The sequence below is a fragment of the Fundulus heteroclitus genome, chromosome 1, assembly GCF_011125445.2.
Source record: "Fundulus heteroclitus isolate FHET01 chromosome 1, MU-UCD_Fhet_4.1, whole genome shotgun sequence".
In the NCBI taxonomy this organism is placed as follows: domain Eukaryota; kingdom Metazoa; phylum Chordata; class Actinopteri; order Cyprinodontiformes; family Fundulidae; genus Fundulus; species Fundulus heteroclitus.
In genome coordinates, this window is record NC_046361.1 from 30,020,957 (window position 1) to 30,040,978 (window position 20,022).

General features: G+C 38.0%; 2 protein-coding genes across 6 annotated transcripts; both read right to left on the reverse strand.

Moving 5' to 3' along the window:
• Positions 1–1,283: 1,283 nt before the first annotated feature.
• On the reverse strand, positions 1,284–12,206 carry LOC118556454 (N-fatty-acyl-amino acid synthase/hydrolase PM20D1.2-like). The gene is made up of 13 exons (XM_036140355.1): positions 11,957–12,206; positions 11,767–11,853; positions 7,090–7,325; positions 6,882–6,968; positions 6,662–6,795; positions 5,170–5,289; positions 4,967–5,042; positions 4,822–4,883; positions 4,657–4,735; positions 4,497–4,568; positions 4,244–4,409; positions 4,056–4,155; positions 1,284–3,804 (listed from the first exon to the last, which is right to left on the reverse strand). Exons 1-13 carry the CDS (start codon positions 12,168–12,170, stop codon positions 3,675–3,677), a joined length of 1,563 nt encoding a protein of 520 aa, XP_035996248.1. The 5' UTR covers positions 12,171–12,206; the 3' UTR covers positions 1,284–3,674.
• A 1,098-nt stretch (positions 12,207–13,304) lies between these two features.
• On the reverse strand, positions 13,305–19,757 carry lemd1 (LEM domain containing 1). Of its 5 annotated transcripts, none has more exons than XM_036140402.1 (11): positions 19,330–19,757; positions 17,150–17,255; positions 16,887–17,039; positions 16,729–16,787; positions 16,435–16,500; positions 16,198–16,350; positions 15,955–16,041; positions 15,727–15,813; positions 15,493–15,582; positions 14,121–14,194; positions 13,305–13,936 (listed from the first exon to the last, which is right to left on the reverse strand). In XM_036140402.1, exons 1-11 carry the CDS (start codon positions 19,516–19,518, stop codon positions 13,630–13,632), a joined length of 1,371 nt encoding a protein of 456 aa, XP_035996295.1. In that variant the 5' UTR covers positions 19,519–19,757; the 3' UTR covers positions 13,305–13,629. The 5 variants fall into 5 exon arrangements, with proteins under 5 accessions (XP_035996295.1, XP_021173889.2, XP_021173890.2 ...); XM_021318214.2 differs by having other exon boundaries at positions 19,327–19,756; XM_021318215.2 differs by lacking the exon at positions 16,435–16,500 and having other exon boundaries at positions 19,327–19,755.
• Positions 19,758–20,022: the final 265 nt, after the last annotated feature.

Below are 20,022 nucleotides of genomic sequence, written 5' to 3' on the forward strand. Positions count from 1 at the left end.
CATGGAATCCATACTTATACTAAAACTGTAAGGACGGCAAAAAATATTCAGGTTTATAAAACCAGGCGCACGCAAATAAGCCCGCAATTTCGCTTTATAGAACATAACTGTACCTGAACATTTGCGTACCTGGTTCCACCTCAGGTTTGGCTCTCTACACGCCCAGATTCAACCATAAATGGTCAATACAAAGCACTTCATGAATGTCAATGTGTACTAAATGAGTCAACTGACCTTTTGTTTTTTATCATGACGTGAGAAAAACCAAATAAACTATTTTCAAAGAGAGGCGTTTAATAAATGAGAAAATCTGAGCTAAAAGCACAGATGTTGCCCACATTAAAACATTGTTAAAAATTAAACTCGATTGTTGTTTTATAAGTGCTCCTGTTGAAATTCCTCTGAGGCCATGTGCTGAAGGTCTTCCAATAGTGTCAGTGCGTCCACCACTCAGCTTTACGCATGAGTGTGTTTGACCGCTTACAGCAATTAAAGGATTTACGCACACCTTGTCAGAATTTTCTTGTATCTATAGAACACATCACCCTGGTGATAGTCTGGGAGAGGAATGTGATGGGTAAAAAAACCCTGATAAAATGTAGAGCAGACTTTCATTTAAGATTTAAATTGGCTTATGGCCATTTATGTACTTCAAGGTCCTTTTGCGGGTTTGAATGCTTATTATAAAGTTGATCTATGATTAAAGGCTGAAATGGAGCAAAATTGAACGTCTGAGAGGAATCATGATGCAGTTTGGCTGCAACTCACTGCTTTACCGTGTTATAGATCCCAACTTTTGCGTGGAAAGTGGCAAAACAAAGTTGTTTGGTCCAGTTGTCTATTTCAGAAGAGTAGTTAACATGGTAGATGTTTGTCATGCAAAAAATCTAAAATAAAGTAATTCAAGGTCAGATCAGATTGGGGGCAGGCGCCTCTCTCTCAAAGTACAAAAAAATCGTAACTTAAGAATATCAACTCTTCCTGATTGTGTTGTTGGTACCGGCCGTAGGAAAACCCCATCAGCTGCAATACTCTTACTATTGCCCTGTTTGGAGGGGTTCAAGAATTTCATAATCATCTTCTTGATAAGCAGTTGCCCAGAGTAAAAGATTTACAGGCAGGCTGGGCAGCATTTGTCATGATGTGGACATGAGAGAGATTCTTTCCTAACAACAGGTGAATTAAAAATCTACCTGGTAAAAAGCTATGAGAGACATATAGTGTATTCTCATTCACCTGCACATTCACAACGTACATTTGAGTGAAATGAGGTACTTAGCACATAAAGGTAACATGAATTTATTCTATAGAGTCTTATACGGAACAGGATGAACAGCACAGCATTTTGGGGAAAACTTTTATAGCTTTTCTGAAACACAACGAGCCAAATACGGTAGTTTCATTCGGTAAGAATGTAATACAAAACTAATGTGTGCATTGTCTTCAAAACGTTGCAGTAGCGCTTAAAACGGGCCACAGTTTGACCATAAAAAGAAAACACAAAAGACATATATTAATCTTAAAATAAAACAATATATGTCAAGTGTTTGTCCTGATAGTGTTTACTTATTCCTTTTTTAGCAAGAAAAGAACTTCACTGAGTGCAATCAGCAGACACAAACACAAATCAATCAGTGGCATTAATTCAATCCTAAACTCCTCAGTAAAATACATATATATATTATGACATATGTTGTCATCAAAACTCAGTAATATTGGCTTTTTCTCATTTAAGCTCCTCACAAAAGAAAAAAAACAAACAAACAATGGTTAAACAACAGAACTGGGCTTTAAATTTTCTTTACATGTTCCCTTTGTTCAAGTCATGAAGACCATTCGGTTATTTATTTATTTATTTATTTATTACGATTTTGTAGTCCAAGCCGAAGGATGCTGAAGTTACAGAAATGTCATCGATTGTTCATTACACTGTCTCCAAGCATACTATAAAAATGGCCGAATGAGGTAGAGTGGAAAGCTCTGCAAGCCTGGAGGTGGGTGGGGAGAGAAGAGCCTCTTTAAGATTTAAAGAGACAGAAAAAAAAAACTTCAGAAAAATGCTTGTTTTCAAGACGATCAATAAAAAATACATTTATATCAACATTGCAACTGTTTTTCTTTTCTCTCTCTCTGTTTTTGGTTATTTTTACTAAAACAATGCTCTTCACTAGCTTCTTATGGTTACAGCGCTAGTAAAGATCTCATTCAACTTTGCAGCTTAACCAGAGGAGCAACAGTTACACAAAAATCTTGAGAGTGGTCTCTCACCAAACCACAAATCTCATTCAGTGTGCTGATATATATTGACAGAGGTTCATGACAAGGTTTTTGCAATTATAGTTTCCAAGTCCCCTTTTCAGCACAGAATTATATCATAATTTTACCATATTCTGGATTTCAAGGTATATCATAACATAATATAGCCTTATTAATGATTAACATTGACTAACAGCTACAACACATTTATAGCTTTTGGCAGAAAGCATTGAAATTGTATTTCATTAACTTTGAAATATATTAAAATTCAAGATAATACATTCACAGCTTTACAAATCTGTAAATAAAGTAGATTTAGTGCCTGCCCAAAAGTACAGCAGCTCCAGACACACGTATAAAATGAGTGCTTTGGTTCCATCATGAGGTCAAAGTTCTTCAACAAAACGCCGTTATCTGTTTTACACGCAACATTTTAGTGTCCTAACCCTGACAAAACAGTTTACCTGAGTTAGCAGTAATCGATATGTCTGTTTACACACCTGAATATATAAGCCATCCATGTACAGCCTTCAGAAAGCTAACAGGTTTGTATTTTAAGGGAATTTCAGGCAGTCTATAAACAAAATAATTAAAACTAGAGGCAAATATTAAGTCATCTAGACTTCTTTTCATTACTACACAGCATACTAGACAAGAATTACAATGCAAAACATTGTACAAAAAGACAAATACATAATCACATACGTGTGCGGTTTTAACACAGATATTTTTATTGTATTGTTGCAAATGGACAGAGCAATTACTATGCCATCAACCCTAACTATTTCACAAGTTGATGTATGTAAATAAGCATTGCCTGCCTTATTTTCAGCAACATCTGTCAAATGCTACAGAGGGTGCAAAAGAACCCACATTTGCAAATCAATTTTTGTTTCAAAGAGACATTGACAATTCTATGCCTTTTTAACAGTTTGTTGTTACATATTTGGAAAATAACATAAGCATGTTAATAGATCCGTGGACACATTTGTGTCATCTCAGTGCATAACACAATCCCTGTCAATTATCACAGTATTAACAGCAACTAGATCTTCAAGTCAATCACACGAGCACCAACTTTGGTTAAATTAAGGCAATAATCTATAACATATAACCTATAGCATATAATCTTTATCTAATACTCATGTCGTAATTAGTTTGCAGCAGCAAATATCCATAATTAAATTGCACCTCTTTTCCAAAAACAATAAAAAATTGCAAACCTTGCTTTTGAAATTCATCAACAAGGGACAAAGTCCATCCATGGGCCCATCCAGAGCACCTGAATCCATTGGACAAAAATAGGTAATGATTTTTTTTCCCCTACCTTTTCATTCAAGTTAACCCAGTTCTATTTAATACAGAATCATTGTCTAGCATTATAAACTCAGAGCACATCAAGACAACCAAACAGACCCTTAGAGTTCATGAACAGAACTGTGCGGCTCAGGAAGCTTCTGAATGTCACAGTTTTGCATAAGGTTAAAATAAAACACAACAAGCTCCTCATAGTTCTTTTTGGAAATCCTTTCGTTTATCCCATGGAACCTGACAAAAAAAGTGGATGGAAAAAATATGCTTTGTTAAATGGATAATTCACATTGTCATTAGATTCACTCCGTCTATTCTTTGGGGATAGCAACTTTGTGTCATTAAATCTGAAAGGGTATGCGTAAAATTATCCTTACAGTTTTTGCTCTGTAATAACCTAAATTCTCATAACACTTTAAAAACAATTTTTTTTTTATGATAATTACATGAGTGTATGCAGCAAGGTCCCTTCTACTCTAAGGCCTTACCTTTGAGCATCACCTGGTTTGAACCAGACAGGAGCAAAGCGATAAATATCCCTGGTCAGGTCTTTGAAATGTCGGCTGTCTGTGTTCCCAATACAAATACCTGCACGTTTAACAAGTTAATCAGATAACGAACAAGAAATAAATACAAACAAATATTTACTGCCAAACTTCATTTTTTCGGGTTGTACCTGGAGCGACCGTAAGCGTGGGAAACATGTCCAACACAGTTTTCTTGATGATCTGAAAACCAAATGACTGCTCGTCAGAAGAGCTGACAGGGAGCGGGTCAAATCCATCAATAAGCTCTATTTTCACTCGCTGGTCGCCCACAGTATCCTGGATGAAGTCTAAGACCTGGACAAGACACAACACAGCCCATTTGAATCAGAACGTAACATTTTTTTTTTTTTCATAGAAGAGGAGTCAAATTTCAGCCCTCACCTCTTGTAATGAATGTGCAGAGTGGATTCGCAGATTTACATAAGCTTCAGCAAGGGCGGGAATGATGTTCACCTAAAAGAACCCAGATTACACTGATTCGAGGTTAAAAATGGAAAACTAAAATCTGATTTATTCACTGTTTAAGAACAAATTCCTATACCTTAACTCCTGCATTGAACATGGTCACTGCTGTGGTAGTCCTTACAAAAGCATTAGTGTCTGGCTTTCTTTCCAGTATTCTGCAAAAAGAAGGCAAACCTACCCAGTTTAATTCACTTCAATGACATTTAGAAGACCAGAGGTGATATGAGTGAAACGTGTTTACCTGCCAAGAAGGGGAGAGAAGAGCCATAAATTGGACATTATGAACTTCAGAGGAAGCCCAAACTGATTGAGAAACATCATACAGTGTTTAAGAATGTGGAGATGTCTAAATCATGTTTAGTTAGGATGTAGGCGACTCCTCTTACCTTGTGGGCCAGATGTTCAAAGGTTTCACGTTCGGGACCAAGACCAAATAACCTGGGCATGGGATTCTCTTCAAGCCTGCAGATATTAAAGACAAAAATGTGTGAATAACTGGGAATTATAAGTAGATACCAGTGATGCATCTAAAATAATCAGAGAATTTTTTCACAGCAGAAAAATGAAGCTAATCAATTGAAAGTCGCACCTTTTTACTGCTGCAGCTAGGATCCCAATGCTGGACTCCCTGGGAGGCATCGAGGAGTGACCAGGCGCCATAGACACACTAAGCTTCACATTGGCTGAGCCCTTCTCACTAACCCCAATTCTGTTAAACAGACACAATGATGGTGAGAAGCTAACATACACTAACTGCTGACAAGAACTTCAGAGGCTTCGGGCTCCTAAAGATGCATTTGAACTTTGCCTTTGTCAAGATGGAATAATAAAACCGTATACAACTTTTATAAAAATATAAATGGGTGCATGAGGTTGAATTTATTACGAATTTCCAAGTCCACACAGGGTCCCAATTACCGATATACAGAACCTCGCAGAATTATTCACCCCCCAACATTTAGATCGGCTTCAACCCTTGAAAACATCAAATCTCTTTCTAAGACTTATTCATTCACCTTGGCTTTGATCTATGATGAGCATGATTCCCATAATATATCTATTTATTTACTTACTTATTCTTTTTTGTACATTATGTGTTTTTCTTTCTTTTATTGTTCAATATTTTGGCTTTTTTAATATATTTATTATTCCGTCTGCACTAGTCAGTTTGCCACCATTTGTTTATAATTCCTGCTGACTTGCTCAGCCCTTTGGTCAGATTCTGTTGCTTTTAAAGCGCTGCATAAATAAGCTTTGACTTGACTTGAGAAAGGTTTGCATCTAGCTATCTGGCCACAATGATGAATTAAATGAGAAGAAGGCGTGGTTTTAAACTTTAGAGCACTTTATTAGCTATCAAGCATGGTGGTGTTGGCATCATGCTGAGGACCTGTTTCCTGTTAGTGATAGTAATCCATTGGACAAAGTGAATAGAATAATGATTCGCGTAATTCTTCAACTTCTCCTCAAAATCAACAGTACCGACTGGGTTTTCCAACAGAACATTGATCCAAAAAACATATTGAATTTGGCTTTGGAGAAGGTAAAGCAGCCTTCTGGCATTGCCTACCCAAATCCCTGACCTGAACCGTTTTTTTGATAATTTAAGGACTGAATTTTCTAGTCAAATCAAGCGTCAGGGAACCAATTAATTTTTATGACATCTACTGTTGTAGAGCAAATGTTTGTCCAAACGACTGAGAGACTTTTAACCAAATATTAGTGGCTGTGCATTTGGTTTAAATTCAAACCTGTAAAAATTTGAAACGTTGTGGATTAAAGAAAATTCAGAATATGCCACCAGACTAAAAGTTATTTTTTTGTATAATTGTTTCACACTTAAAAGTTTTAAATGGATCTTTAAAAACTGCAATATTAATACACTCAACCAGATGGGTTTATGTAAAATTTCCCTGGTACACTACATCCAAAATGCAGAGATCCAACAATTAACTATTCTCCTACTCAAAGCCTCTTTTATGCTTCTAACAGACAAATTGGATATGTGGATTAATTGATTTGCCCTTAGCAAACGCAAGAAGCGAAGTTTCCTGCTCAAACAGAGTGTGGGTAATTCTCACAGAGCTGCAGGTCCATTGAGTCCACTGATGACTCCGTCAAGTACAGCCAGGCCTTCGTCCAGGACAAACGACAGCTTCACGCCACGTTCCTTCATCAGGCGCACAATGTTCATCGCCCCATTGAAACCTCTGGCCTGCAAAGAACAAACTGAAGAGCTCAGCTGAAGATTTTAAAAAGGCGAATAAGCGAACCTGACCGTTTCATTCGGGGAGAACATACTTCTTCATCATGACCCAAACCGATGTAAAAACCCCTGCGCGGAGCGTAGCCTCTAATCAGCAAGTACTCCAACGCTTGAAGTATTCCCTAAAGGCGAACATATAAAAAGAGAGACAACAGCACATTTAGCCCGGTCTGCAGATGTACATAAAACGATACAACTCAGTTTGAGAATGCTATCACACTACATCATTACTTGTCCTCCTACCATTACAGCACACTTATCATCTATGGTCCCTCTACCATAGATGAAGTCATCTATCTCTTCGGCAGAAAAGGGAGGGGCCTCCCAGCCATCTGACTCCTTGGCAGGTACTACATCAATGTGGGCCAGCAGCAGGTACGGCACCAAGTCAGGCTGAGAGCCCTGCACCCGGAACAGGTGGCTGTAATTAGCCACGAGCTCATGATGAACCAGGCTTGAAGAGAAAACTGCGGGGAAGGCTGACAAAGAAAGATGAGGACAGCTCCTCTGAGCTCTTAACGAGTCTGGGAGATCATGGCAATTTTAATGCAAATGGCTTTGCTAGGCAAAATGTACAAACGCTAAAGTGTGTTCACTAAATCAAAAAAGGAAACATTACAAATACTGACTGTGTTGAAATGAGTGCAAAATGAATAGTTAGACAATTGCATCAAAATGTGAATATCATTGAAATGTTCGCTTGCGTCACTGATTTAGTTAAAAAAAGTGAAACTCTACATACAAAGTGATTGGTTTCAAGCATTTATTTCTGTTCATTTTAATCATTATGCTTACAGCTAATGAAAACCGTCAGAAAATTACATAATATTGTATAAGATCAATAAACAAAGAAATTGTGAAACAGAAATGTTTGGTCAGGGTCTCCTTTTGCATGCATTTCTGCATCAGGTGTGGCATGGAGGCACTGCTGAGGTTTTACATTATAAGCAACCTTCAGGCTCCCTGCATCGTTGGGTCTGGTGTCTCTCATCTTCCTCTTGACTATATCCTGTAGATTCTCCATGGAGTTAAGGTCAGATGTGTTTGCTGGCTATAATTACAGGCACACTGATATGGTACTCATGAAACCAGGTAATGGTCCTTTTGGCAGTGTGGGAAGCTGGCAGTCGTCCAGTCCTACCAGAAAATGAAATCTGCATCTCTGTAAAGCTTAGCAGAGGGCGGGGAGTGGGGTGCTCTCAAATTTTCCTGGTTGAGGGCTGCTCTGGATTTGATCAAAACAGAGCAGACCTACAGCAGCTGATGACATAGCTCCCAAAATCATCCCCGACTGTGAAAACTTCACACTGGACCTTAAATAACTTGGATTCTGCTCATCTACCTTTCGCTTGTTTTAAAAGTATTTTTTTTAAATTGGCCTTATGTAATATAGTTTTGAATTTGTAGTTTTATTAGCTCATCAAAATTATAGAAACATTTTACATCACTCTTTGTGTAGTGTACTTATAAGTGTTTAGTGTACTTTTTGAATTGAATTACTGAAATTAACTTTCCAATCACAAGAAAAAAATCAAGATAGTCCAAAAGAGACAGACTGCTGCATCCTAAATGCACAAAGGAACGTTATCGCAAACCCTTCCTCCCAGCAGCTGTTATAGAACCATCACTGATCCCAATAAAGATACCTGCTATTTTTGCAGGGTTTTTTCAGTTTTAAATAGTCTATTGGTTTTTTATGCATAAATAAACATATGATTTGCACATTGATTTGTTGAATATGCTATTTTTATAAACTGCACAATATTTATGTCTTGTGTTGTAAATTTGTTATTTGCTGCTGCTACACCTGAAATTTCCCACAATGGGACAGTAGGGAATGCTTCTATTACTTTGTTCTATTGTATCAATTGAGATGCACTTCTAAAACTAAAGCCAAAGAAATCTCTTAATAAAACCAATGGAAAATTAATTTGCACTTTACCAACTGCATGATTGATTGATGTTAATAAGCAGCAATACAAGGATATTTTTTTCAGCGTCTCAAAGGAGCTATAAGTAAGATTGTAAAATCAACCTAAATCATTCTCATTTCTCACCAATCAGTCCTCTCTATCAACAAATGTCTTAGTCAAGTTTTTTTCCCCTTTCAAACCTATAGGTACGGTCCGGAACGACTTCGGTTCAGAGTGTCGCCCGTGTTTACTTCCTGGTTCCTGAGCCAATCTTATGAGACTTCCCAGGGTTCCCAACACAGAGCGCAGCATTTGGTATTTTATTTTGGTAAAAGAGCAGTAGCCTGCTAACATGGAAGCCAGTAAGAGACACGGGCCAGAAATAAAACAGAATACAATATCATTTACGGGTCCTGTGGAAGTAAAAATTCACAACAGCAACACACCGCTTAAAAACGACATATTAGATTGTTGTGATTGGCAAGCTGTTGTACCGATTCAAGCCACAAGGTGTCGGTATTACTTATAGCTCCTTTAAATAATTTTTAAAGACAAGGTCTAACAATGGCCTTTTACTAATTATCTTAAGCTATTTCTTCCCACCCTTTATAGGTTTATTATTTTAATCCATAAACATAGGTGCCTCTAAGAGCCCCTTCAGTTTATCTCTGAAAGACTTATTTCTTTTCCAAGACTAATTCTGGCTCCCTACAATCATAACAACACATTTGACAGACTAAACATTTCTCTACACACTTCAGAGCTTCAAATCAACTACAGAGCTTTTTTTTGTTTTCATCTATAATGAAATCAAAAATTACTTTAATGATTTAACTACCGAGCCTTGAAAAGACTGTAAGAAATAATTGATGAAAAGTTAAGGCGGCGTTCTAAAACACTGAGACGAATTCCTGAAGGTCTATGAATAAATCATCTTTGTGATGCTTAATAATTTATTTTCCAATTGTGCTATCACATAGAAGAACAAAAAACTCTCCATTTATGGATGTGACTAAAAATGTCCTATTCAAATTATAAAAAAATTAGTCAAGAAAGTAACTGTCAAAATGATCCATTGTGGTCAAGTCGGATGTAACCCTATTTTATTAGCTACATCAATTAAGGAAATTAAATCTGAATAAAACATGAGCTAAAACGCATTAAAGCATGATATACTTATCTGGCATAACATTATGACCACTGACATAATAATCATGTGATTATCTCTTTATTAGGACAACTGTTAGGAGAATATGCTTGGGAACAAGTGAACGATGTGTTTTCAAATTTGTGAAAAGCAGGAAAAATGGGCAAATGTGAGGATTTACAAGTGTTAAACACAGGCCAAATTGTTATGGCTTGCAGTCTGGGTCGGAGCATCTCCAGAACTTCAGCACTTTTGCAGCAGGGATTCCCATTCTGCACAGGACAGCATCTTCCAAAAGCCGTCAAAGGAAGGAACAGCGGCAGAGTCATCCAACCGAATATACCCCTGGATCGGTGCTTCTGTGTTCTTTTTGCACATTTCCTCTGTGTTCTCAAACCTTCAGTTGCTCATGGCAGACGGCTGCACACACTGAGCCTGGGTCTGCTGGAGGTCTCTTCTTGTTAAAGGGGGAGTGTTCCTCTCCGCTGTTGCTGCATACATGCTCAGTGTGAGGCACTGCTGCAAAGTCAACATCAAAATGCAAGCAGCTGTCTACTGTCTCTACATGGTCATCTAGGAGCAGTGAACACTGCAAGCGAATGATTGGATGCAGTTTGGCGGGTATCCTTAGATCAGGGATCACCAACCTCTTTGAAACTGAGAGCTACTTCATCAGTACAGTGTCAGAATAAGGGCTACCTGTACTGACCTTTGAACTACAAGACTCCAAGCTCACCTTAACTTTATGTAATATGTTTTTAATGCTTTTTTTTCATTTTTAGATCTATGTAAATACAAGTATGATTAAAAAAGAAGAGTAACTGAAAATAGGTATTTAAATGCAGCTCTCTGGAGGGTTGTGCTATTTTTTTAACCGGCTTGTGGGCACCAAATATGGTCCTTGGGGGCTACCTGGAGAATATGTTGGTGCCCCCTGCCTTAGATAGAAGACTTTTTAATTAATATGTCTGTATGATTTGATAGAATTGACTCAGTAAAAGTGCTTTGAGATGACATATGTAGTGAAATGGCACTATATAAATGAACTGAATTAAATATTGGCAGATGCTTTCTGAGAAAGGAGGGGTTGAGGTAAATTCAATAAATGCAATTTTTGATGATACCTATGATATCCTTTGGTATATATTTATTTCTTCCCTTTTCTACCCCTTGTTAATATTATAGCCAAGGTTCATTGCTGAAGTTTTGTCTGACAAAACCGTATTGATTTACCTGAAGATGAGCATCTCAGAGAATAGACTTTAAAATACTTATGTTAGTGTATGCTTCAACCCTCCAGACCACTAAGGTCTTCTGTCTCAGGTCTGCTCTGCAGATCCGGAACCAGAACATGGATTAGCAGCATATAGTTCTTAACCTGCGTTGTTTAACATCCATTTTTTTTATTATTCTACTAATTATTTATGTATCATATTTATTTAAATATATTTATTCATTAATTTACTTATTTATTTTCCCTACTTTTGAGAGTTGCTGTTTTTTTTATTATTATTATTATTATTATTATTTCGTTGTGCATTCTTACACAATGACAATAAAGGATTCTGATTCTGATTTTGATTTAACACTGATTTGTACATTTAATAACCAATAACTAAGTTCTAAACACACGTGGGTGAAGCAGAGGGGGGCGTTAGCCCTCACATATAGCTCCCGTTAGCAGCTAGCACAATATAAACAAGGCTAGCAGGATGCAGGTTAAACAGTTAAACTGTTAGCTAACATATTAACGCGTAAGACGCTAGGCGCCTGTAGATCCACAGCAATCTGGTTTCGCTGAGTTAAAAACAGAGGCGAAGCGACGCCATACCCGCGGGTGGCACCTGCTGCTTGTTGTACCTTTACGGAGGAAAGTGTCAAACTGACGCAGCGCCGTGGTGTTGCTCTCCGTCTCCGAGAATGACACCGTGGGGATTCTCACTGCCTCTGTTTGAACAACAACACACAGTTTGATGATCTACAGCAACATACTCCCCACCTGTTTCTGTGGACTGAGTTAGTCTCCAGGTGAAAGCGGGGCTCGGATTACCTTTAAAGTTGGCTAGAAGCTCCTCTCTTTGATGCTGGTCAATCACCAGAGAGATGTTGTTCGACTTCTCCCAGTGTGCGAGCTGGAGTCCGACGTTTACGTCCAGAGACAGAGTCCTGATGGTTGCTGCGGTGAATAGCAGCAACACTAGAATTAGCAAGCTGCTAGAAATTATCTTTAGAAACTTCCATGTTTTGAACTGTGAGTCTGTCATTGTCAGGCTGTGGCAGCACAAGTTGCAGACTGAACTCAAAACAGAGGGAAGTGTGCAGCGTGTTGAAGAGCCCCCTGCTGGCCGAAGTAATTTAGCTACAGATAAATATATATATTTTTAGTATTTTCATAAATCTATAGTAAATGTTGCATTTTCACACGATTGAGACATGAAATATATCGACATATTTGTAACATGCAATTAAAGTGCAACTTTTTTCTTTCAAGTTAACTTTAATGACAAGAAACTGCCTGAAGCAAAACCTTCTTTATTGAGGGAAATATAAATTATATTGCACAGACATATAAACTTGATGCACAGTTCACTTTTCTTACAGGAATAAATCTAGCCATTCTGAATAGTTATTGCTTAATTTGTGCTAAATTCAAAATTAAATAGTATTGTATTGGGAAACTGGGTTTAGATGAAAACTGTGACACAGGCTGGGTTAGTTTAGTAATGTTTTTTTTTTTTTTTTTTTAGATTTACTCCCATTGCCTTCAACCTTTTTAACGGAATACTTCCAAGTAATACCGAAGAAATGCATGTAATGATTATCTGGGATTGCCATATAGCTGGGAATTTGGAAATGTGAAAAATTAAATCATTAACTGTAATCCTATATGTAGTAAATTTTCGTTTTAAATTATTTTTTCCCCTCAGTGGGCTTTGTGTTTATTTTTAATACCCTTATTTTTCATTAAATTGGACTTAACTTTCATTTACATATTCAAATAAAATGACACCAGTAAGCATTCACAACAAAAAATAACAAGAATTACTTTCTCAGATACATGTGTACTGATAGAAATTCAAGAATCATAAGTTCAAGAGATGCACACTTGATTTTTTGTTTTATTACATCCATAAACAAAAGTTATAGGAAGTAGATTGGGTATGCAAATTTTTCTTTTTGAAAAAAAGAAAAAGTATGGCATGATGTGTAGCACATTGTTTCTATGGACCCACTTTATTGCCCTCATAACTACTTCAGTTATACTTTAACAGGAAGAAATTCTCTAGAACTGTAAGCAGGCAAACTTTAAAATATAAGATGTCTTGTATGTTTTTCCACGTGTGTATAAATCATGCCCCTATTTCAGGTACATTTAACAAAAAAATAAATAAAAAGCATGAAGTAAAATAACCTTTATTGAACCATCATATATAAAAACAAGTATTACAATAGAAATTCAAAGCACAATTTTTCACCAAATCTAAATAAGCAATACATATTACAATTTTTAATCAAGAATAAATGTCCCTTTTCCATAAATAGGTGTTTCATCCGCTACAAACATGGTGATAAGAACATGTTAATATAAAGGAGTTAAACAAAAGAAAATACAGAAATGTTAAACTGGACTGGCGGATTCTTAACCAATAATGATCCTGTCCTGGCCATCAAATCAGCAAGCTCGCACCTTTATGTCAACACAGGTTTGAAAAAAGGAAACAGTTAAAGCTCTCCTAAGGCTGAGTGCATGTCCTGCGTCTCATCCAATGCTGGACTTCCCTCTTCACTGTCTGACCACTGGTTGAGACTCTGCAGCAAGGGCATAACAGAGCTGCCGTCCTCCACAATAACAGAAATGACATAAAGGACGTACACCACAGTGAAGAAGACCAAAATCTGGATGTAGATGGGCACAAGACGTCTCTCCACCTCTCGTCTCTCCAGGGTCGTAGGACTCACTGGGGTTTTGGGGTACGCATACTGGATGGGCCGCTGTGCTGCCCCTTTGATGGGTCTGCGTGGAGTGGCACTGAAATATAAAAAGGGCAAGTAAATCGGTAAACAGTCCAGAAACAAAACTCCAATGCATTGTTTGCTGTGCATAAATATCTTAACGGTTAAAACAGGTTCATGAATCTTATTGAAAAGATGCGAGTTTTGAAGACTCGCATTTTTGTGATTAAGACATTTGTGTTTCAAGTTGAGACACTTACTAGATCCCAGTAGGTGTGGCGTTTGTGTCTGGGAAGATTTCCTTCAAAATATCATTCTCTGGTTCCTGAGGAGGCTGCAAAAGAAGCCAAAAAAAAGTTACTCTCAGATTAGATCAGCAAGTGACAAATTCTCTGTGCAGCGGAGTAGCCCATCCACCAGGAAGTGAGGAAAAGAAGAAAAGTCAAGTGAGTAAAATCACTGTTATAAGGGTCACTGTAGGGTGTTGATTCAGCTAAATAACTGAAAGCTGAAGGGCGCAACGATGACTTCCAGGAAATGTTACATAAAAACTTTAAATGGAAAACCCACACTTAAGCAGTCAGACCAAAGCAATATTTCAGTTGCATATGTACGGTTCCTTGCAGCATATCCGTTTAACCTTTTTCCATTTTGATACATTACAACCATGAATTTATTTATTTTTTGTGACAGATCAACACAAAGTAGCAAAGAAAATTTAAGGATGAAAATATCTTAAGTATTATTTAAAAATAAAATTCTGAGGTATGGCATTTGTTTTAGATATGCCTCTATAACACACCCAAATCAAATGATTAGGTCATTAACAGGGTTTGGTAAACTGGAGAGCCAGTCAAGCCAAGTTTATTTAACGGTGTCGATCCAGTGACACACCTAAAGACTGCAGGAAACCGGAGTTAGAGACCCTGGTGTGGGAGGCTGTGAAAGACTTGAGACTGGGGCAGAGGTTCACCTTACAACAGGATGACAACCCTATAAACGTCAAAATTCAGTGTCTAGTTGAGCAGAGTGAGTGGAAACATGGACTGACATGAAAGACTTGCAGGGGTTATTGCAGCTAATGTGATTATACAGGTTTAGTGTGAGGCTGAATATCAATGATGCCACTCTTCTTAAATCTGTACTTGTTTATTTATACATATACTTTATATTTTCCACACTTTGAATACCGTGTATTCTCCTCTACTTCCATTATGCTCTACTCTTGAGTTGTTTTTATCATTAAATCCCGCTAGGAAGTTTGTCTTAAGGACTTATGATTCTCCCCTTCCTCAATCCAAAGCACACACAAAAAATGTGCCAATACAAACATTTTCTAAATATTAAGGATAAACCTAGCTGTAACTTCATATTTTCAAATTTAGGACACTGTGTTTTTATTTATTGTAAATAAATCAAACTATGCTGGATAACTTACAATCCCAAAGTATAATACAACTAACCTGAAAAATGGTATTAAAACTTAAAATCCAATTTATTTTTTAAGTGGTCTGAACAGAGTTTCAAAATTAGCTTCTGGATAATTTGAACAGCAAGTTACATTACAGACTAAATCTAAAACCCATCAGTGACATGATTCATGATTGAAATAAGCCAAAAGGGTGTATATGCCTTGGTGTCTTTTACACAAGTGGAGTCCTTGGGAGTATAACGCACTGCCTGATCCACGATTACGTCCTTGTCTTCAACCTCCTTGAGCAGCTACAGAAAAGGAGATACAGGGCCATGACTGACTAGACTTTTGCAGTTTCAATTTCCTTCCACCTCAAGTGCACTTCTAAAAAACACTCAAACCGGCACCAAGTTAAACTTAAAGTGTGACTGAACAATCTGAGCACCACTGACCCTGCTGGAGCGTGACCGATGTTCCTGCTTACTGCTGTGGCTCAACTCCTTGTCGGAGCAAACGGTGGGTGAGGTCCGACTCTCCATCTGCTTGTTTTGTTTTTAGTGTATACGTTTGTGAGAATGTATGTTGAACATTGATGTTGAACAGACAAGCAAAATAAAAATGAGATTGACTTTTTAAAAGATGTGAAATGTGAGTTTAATCAGGCTTAAAGCACAACTTTCCTCAACAACCATCTCAGTGATGCTGAATGCCTGCGAGGAACGTGATGAGCAACCATTGGACACCACTGACTGAGATCCAGAGGGAACCTGTAAGGTTTAATGCGTGCATGTTACAAGCAACAAGTGTGTATCAACATGCCTAGATCCAAATTTATAATTAAACGGAAGAAAAACACTGGTGCAAGCTGAGTAAGATATTTAAAGAATGTACAAAATAGTGGAGGTTAAGTAAGACAAGCCTACCCCTGATCTTAATCCTGAGTGTTGGGCTATGGATACTTTGCTAATTCCTGCAGGAATCTGTGAGCGGTGTTCTCGAGTCTGCTCTGATGATCTGACTGCATTCTTTGAATTCCTCTTGGAACTCCATTCATTTTGTTTAAGAGGACAAGGACGCTAAAACCAAGCATAAAAAAAAAAAAACTTTACCGTCGCTTGACAGAATATTGTGCCAAAGATGTGAAAAACTGCAAGCATTACCAGCCGTGATGATAAGAAAAAGCACTGCGAGTAAGCAAAGTCGCCCCTCTGAACATGCACATTTTTCTGCAAAGAAACACTTTTTTCATAACATGCATTTAAAAAAAAAAATTAAATTAAATTAAATTAAAAAAAATAAATAAATAAATAAAATTAAAAAAAAAAAATCACAAAGTGAAGAAAAGGTGATATTTGGGATATTTTGACCATTCGAATACATTGTACCTTGTACCGGCATAGATTGGAATAAGTAAACGCATTGACCAGCTGATAGATACTACAAATTGTTCTCACCTCATTGCAGCGTTGTTGGTTCAGCTTCAATGCTTCCGCTGTTTGTTCTCGCTTTCCCTCTGAACCGGGGTAAGCCAAAAGAAACAACACAAAAGGAATAATTATCGTGTCAAATGAACCATTAAGAACCGAATTAAACGAAACAACTTTGGTCTTACCGGGCTCCTCCTGCTCTTCCTTATTTTCGTCACCCTCCTCTTCCTCGTCACTGTCCGAGTAGAGCACAGCATTCTCCGCTTCATTTAATTCCTCCTTTCCACCGGACTGAAGCAGTTTCCAGAGCTTCTTCTCATACACGGCCCTGGTGGAGCCTGAGGTCCAGGAATACAACAGAATACTACATTAATTTATCAGAGAAACTACAGGAATTACATTTTTACAATGAAAATTGGGCAAAAGATATTCTGAAGAGCAATCCTACCTACAATGGGCCCAGCTTTAACTCCATGCTTGAGTAGCAAATCTTTGAGATCCTTGTCTGTCAAAGCACTTGGGTCAAGCACCGTCACATTTTCTGGATCCTCACCCTTTACAAGGAGAAAGAAAAATATCCATGTTTAAGCAAGAAAAACAAAACAAAAAAACAGCTGAAACACAATAGAAGGGAAAACGTATTGTTTCGACTATTGTTGTGAGATTCGACATTACTTTGTAAGGCTGTTTAAAAAGAAATGTTCCGAAATGAAACATGGAAAGGTCTCAACAAACCTGGGAACAAAATGAATTTCTCAGTGGTGAAGTTTTTACTATAACACCTCATACGATTAATCAATGCTAAATACACTTCACAGTCCTCAGAAGGCTGAGTATCCCACTTGCTTTTTTTTTTTTTTGCATTCTTCCTCCTTTTTTATTTAATGCTGGGATTGTATCTGCAGTCATCTGCTGGGGAGTCAGAGACTTTAAAAACAAAACAAAAAAAATAAACTTTACAAAATGACAAAAGAAAAAGAATGGCTGCATTCTGGAACCCCTAGAGCTGTTTGGGCAAAGAACAATTCTTCATAAAAAGAAAAATATACTCGACAACACAGAGCATCCTCTACAGCTCCAAGTCTCAGCTCCAGGTCTTTGAGATCCTCTTTGTTATTCTAGTCAGGCTGGCCCCCCCAAAAAAAAATGTTTTTCTTACTTCCAGTCAGGCATTAGAGTAGCACCATAAATGTCATTACAGCAAAAAGTCTGTTAAAAGACAACATTACAGTTTCTCTTTCACAGAGCTCTATATCTAGTTGATTTACAGATTCATTTTGAGATCCATATTCATTATGTTTATAAAGCATATTAAAAAAAAAATAGTTTGTTTAACCAAAGTGCTGTACAGTACTGAGGCACATCAAATGACAAAACAAGAAGAGAATAATTTAAAATGCTACAAAGACTATAGTAAAATAAAAGAGAAATGACAACAAATAGATTTGTTTATAACAGAGACTTAAAAACAGCAAAAGAACAAGCCTGTCTAATTTTAATGGCAATTTGGGCCATAATCCTGGAGCCACAACTATAAAGGCCTGATCTCCTCAGAGCTTCAGCCCAGTTTTTGGTGCAACCAACAGAAGCCGGTCAGCTGATCTATAGTTCCGAGGGAAAACATGCAGCTGAAGCAAGTCAGGGAGGAACAAGGCCATTAATGCATCAAGCCAAGAGAAGGTTTTTAAAAAGTTTTTTGGCACATTGACAATAGTGGAGAAGAGAGAGGAAAGGTGAGGTATGTTCCTGTTTGTGTGTGCGGTTAAAAGAAGAGCAGCAGTATTCCGAATGAGCTGAGGAAAGGCCTGATCCCAGGATAAAGTGAACTGCAAAAATCTGAATGAGTTGTGATAAAAGAACAGATTATTATTAACTCCAGGTCATGTTTTGACACGGCACATTTTAGCTTGGCAGTCTGGCCTAACAAACTTTTTCTGCAAAACACTGCAGTCCTGCCGGTTGAACTTGACACCCGAATCCAAGGTGACGCCAGCGTTTGTAAAACGTTATGGCCCCGGCCAGACCACCAAGGTTTGGAAGAGGGCTGTGTGTGAAATACTGTTAGGACTGAATAAAACATTAACAGTGTTTTTCCTTCTCCAAAAAAAAAAAAAAAAAAAAAAAGTTGTACATTGCAATGAAAACAATTGACCCAAAGTGTAGGTGGGGGAGGAAAAAAATTTATAAAGCGGCGTAAACAGATCAATAAAAGTTATTGACTGATTTTAAAGCCAAACCCACATGCCTCTTGAGAATACACAGCAACTATTTTATTCCTCCAAGCAGCCTAAGAGGAGCTTTAGTATTGGCACAAGTAACAGAGTGGCAGGTGTGGACCTCTATAGAGGCCTGGGCTAAGTACAGCAACACATGTAAATCTATACTTTAGCTTTACAGCTGGTAAGCTCAGTGGGGAAGGCACTTTCAGACCGTCTGGGAGCATTGGCCCAACCCCCCCTAACAAAACACATTTATTAAAGTCTAATCGCTGGTCAAACGTCATTCTTACTGCATGAACTGGCCTTTGACAAACAAATCTGCCGCTTTGATGGCATGTTTATGTTTGTTTTCTATCGTGCAACTCAAGGGGAGGGGGGGAAAAAAGCAATAAACGGGTCGACTCACTACCACATCATGCACTGGATCCTCGTCATCGCTGGAGAAATCCGCACAATTGCTCTGATCGATGTGCTTCAGGTGCAGCTCCACATAAAGCTCCTTCTTGCTCGCTGCAGGTGGCAGCGCCACATGGTGGGCGACTAAATCTGACTTCAGGCGAGATTTAGAGAGCTGAGCCGGGTCCTCCACAAATGGCATTGCACACAGGAGCACAAAGCTATTTAATAATAATTAAAAAAAATAGAGGTTTGTATCTTGGTAGATGTAGGTGCGCCGGTGCAGAGCTGCCACTGCGGTGCCTGGTCTGAGAGCAGCTGGTGCGCGGTCAGGATTGGGAACAGCTGCAAGTGTTGATTGCATGCAGTACTCAGTTGCATCGAATGACGTGACGCCACTTCCGCTTTAAGAAACGTTACTACCAGTACTTCCGGTCCCCTGGGCACTTTTTTTTCCACATTAGACAATATATAATCTTATATAAGTCTATGCTTTTTTACACGGCAGAGGCAGCTAGTAGATGCATTTCCGGTAACAGAGGCAGCTAATAGAGGCATTTCCGGTAGCAGAGGCAGCTAGTGGTGGCACTTCCGCTGGCACCTTCACCGGTATCTAGTGCCACGGCCGTTGCCGCACCACTGTTTTTGGGAAAACTATTTGTTATAGATGCCTGTTAGTCTATAACTACTTTCATATAATCGTGTT

What these genes read in the sequence shown, in the direction of transcription:
- LOC118556454 (XM_036140355.1), bottom strand. Translation starts at nt 12,170, where the DNA reads ATGACAGACTCACAGTTCAAAACATGGAAGTTTCTAAAGATAATTTCT. An exon ending in ATGATAAGTGTGCTGTAATG is followed by an intron (nt 6,969 to 7,089) that starts GTAGGAGGACAA and finishes GTTCGCCTTTAG; the next exon opens with GGAATACTTCAAGCGTTGGA. An exon ending in CTGCACATTCATTACAAGAG is followed by an intron (nt 4,410 to 4,496) that starts GTGAGGGCTGAA and finishes TGTCTTGTCCAG; the next exon opens with GTCTTAGACTTCATCCAGGA.
- lemd1 (XM_021318214.2), bottom strand. Translation starts at nt 19,518, where the DNA reads ATGCCATTTGTGGAGGACCCGGCTCAGCTCTCTAAATCTCGCCTGAAG. An exon ending in TAAAGCTGGGCCCATTGTAG is followed by an intron (nt 17,040 to 17,149) that starts GTAGGATTGCTC and finishes CCTGGACCTCAG; the next exon opens with GCTCCACCAGGGCCGTGTAT. An exon ending in CTTGTGTAAAAGACACCAAG is followed by an intron (nt 14,195 to 15,492) that starts GCATATACACCC and finishes CTTCTTTTGCAG; the next exon opens with CCTCCTCAGGAACCAGAGAA.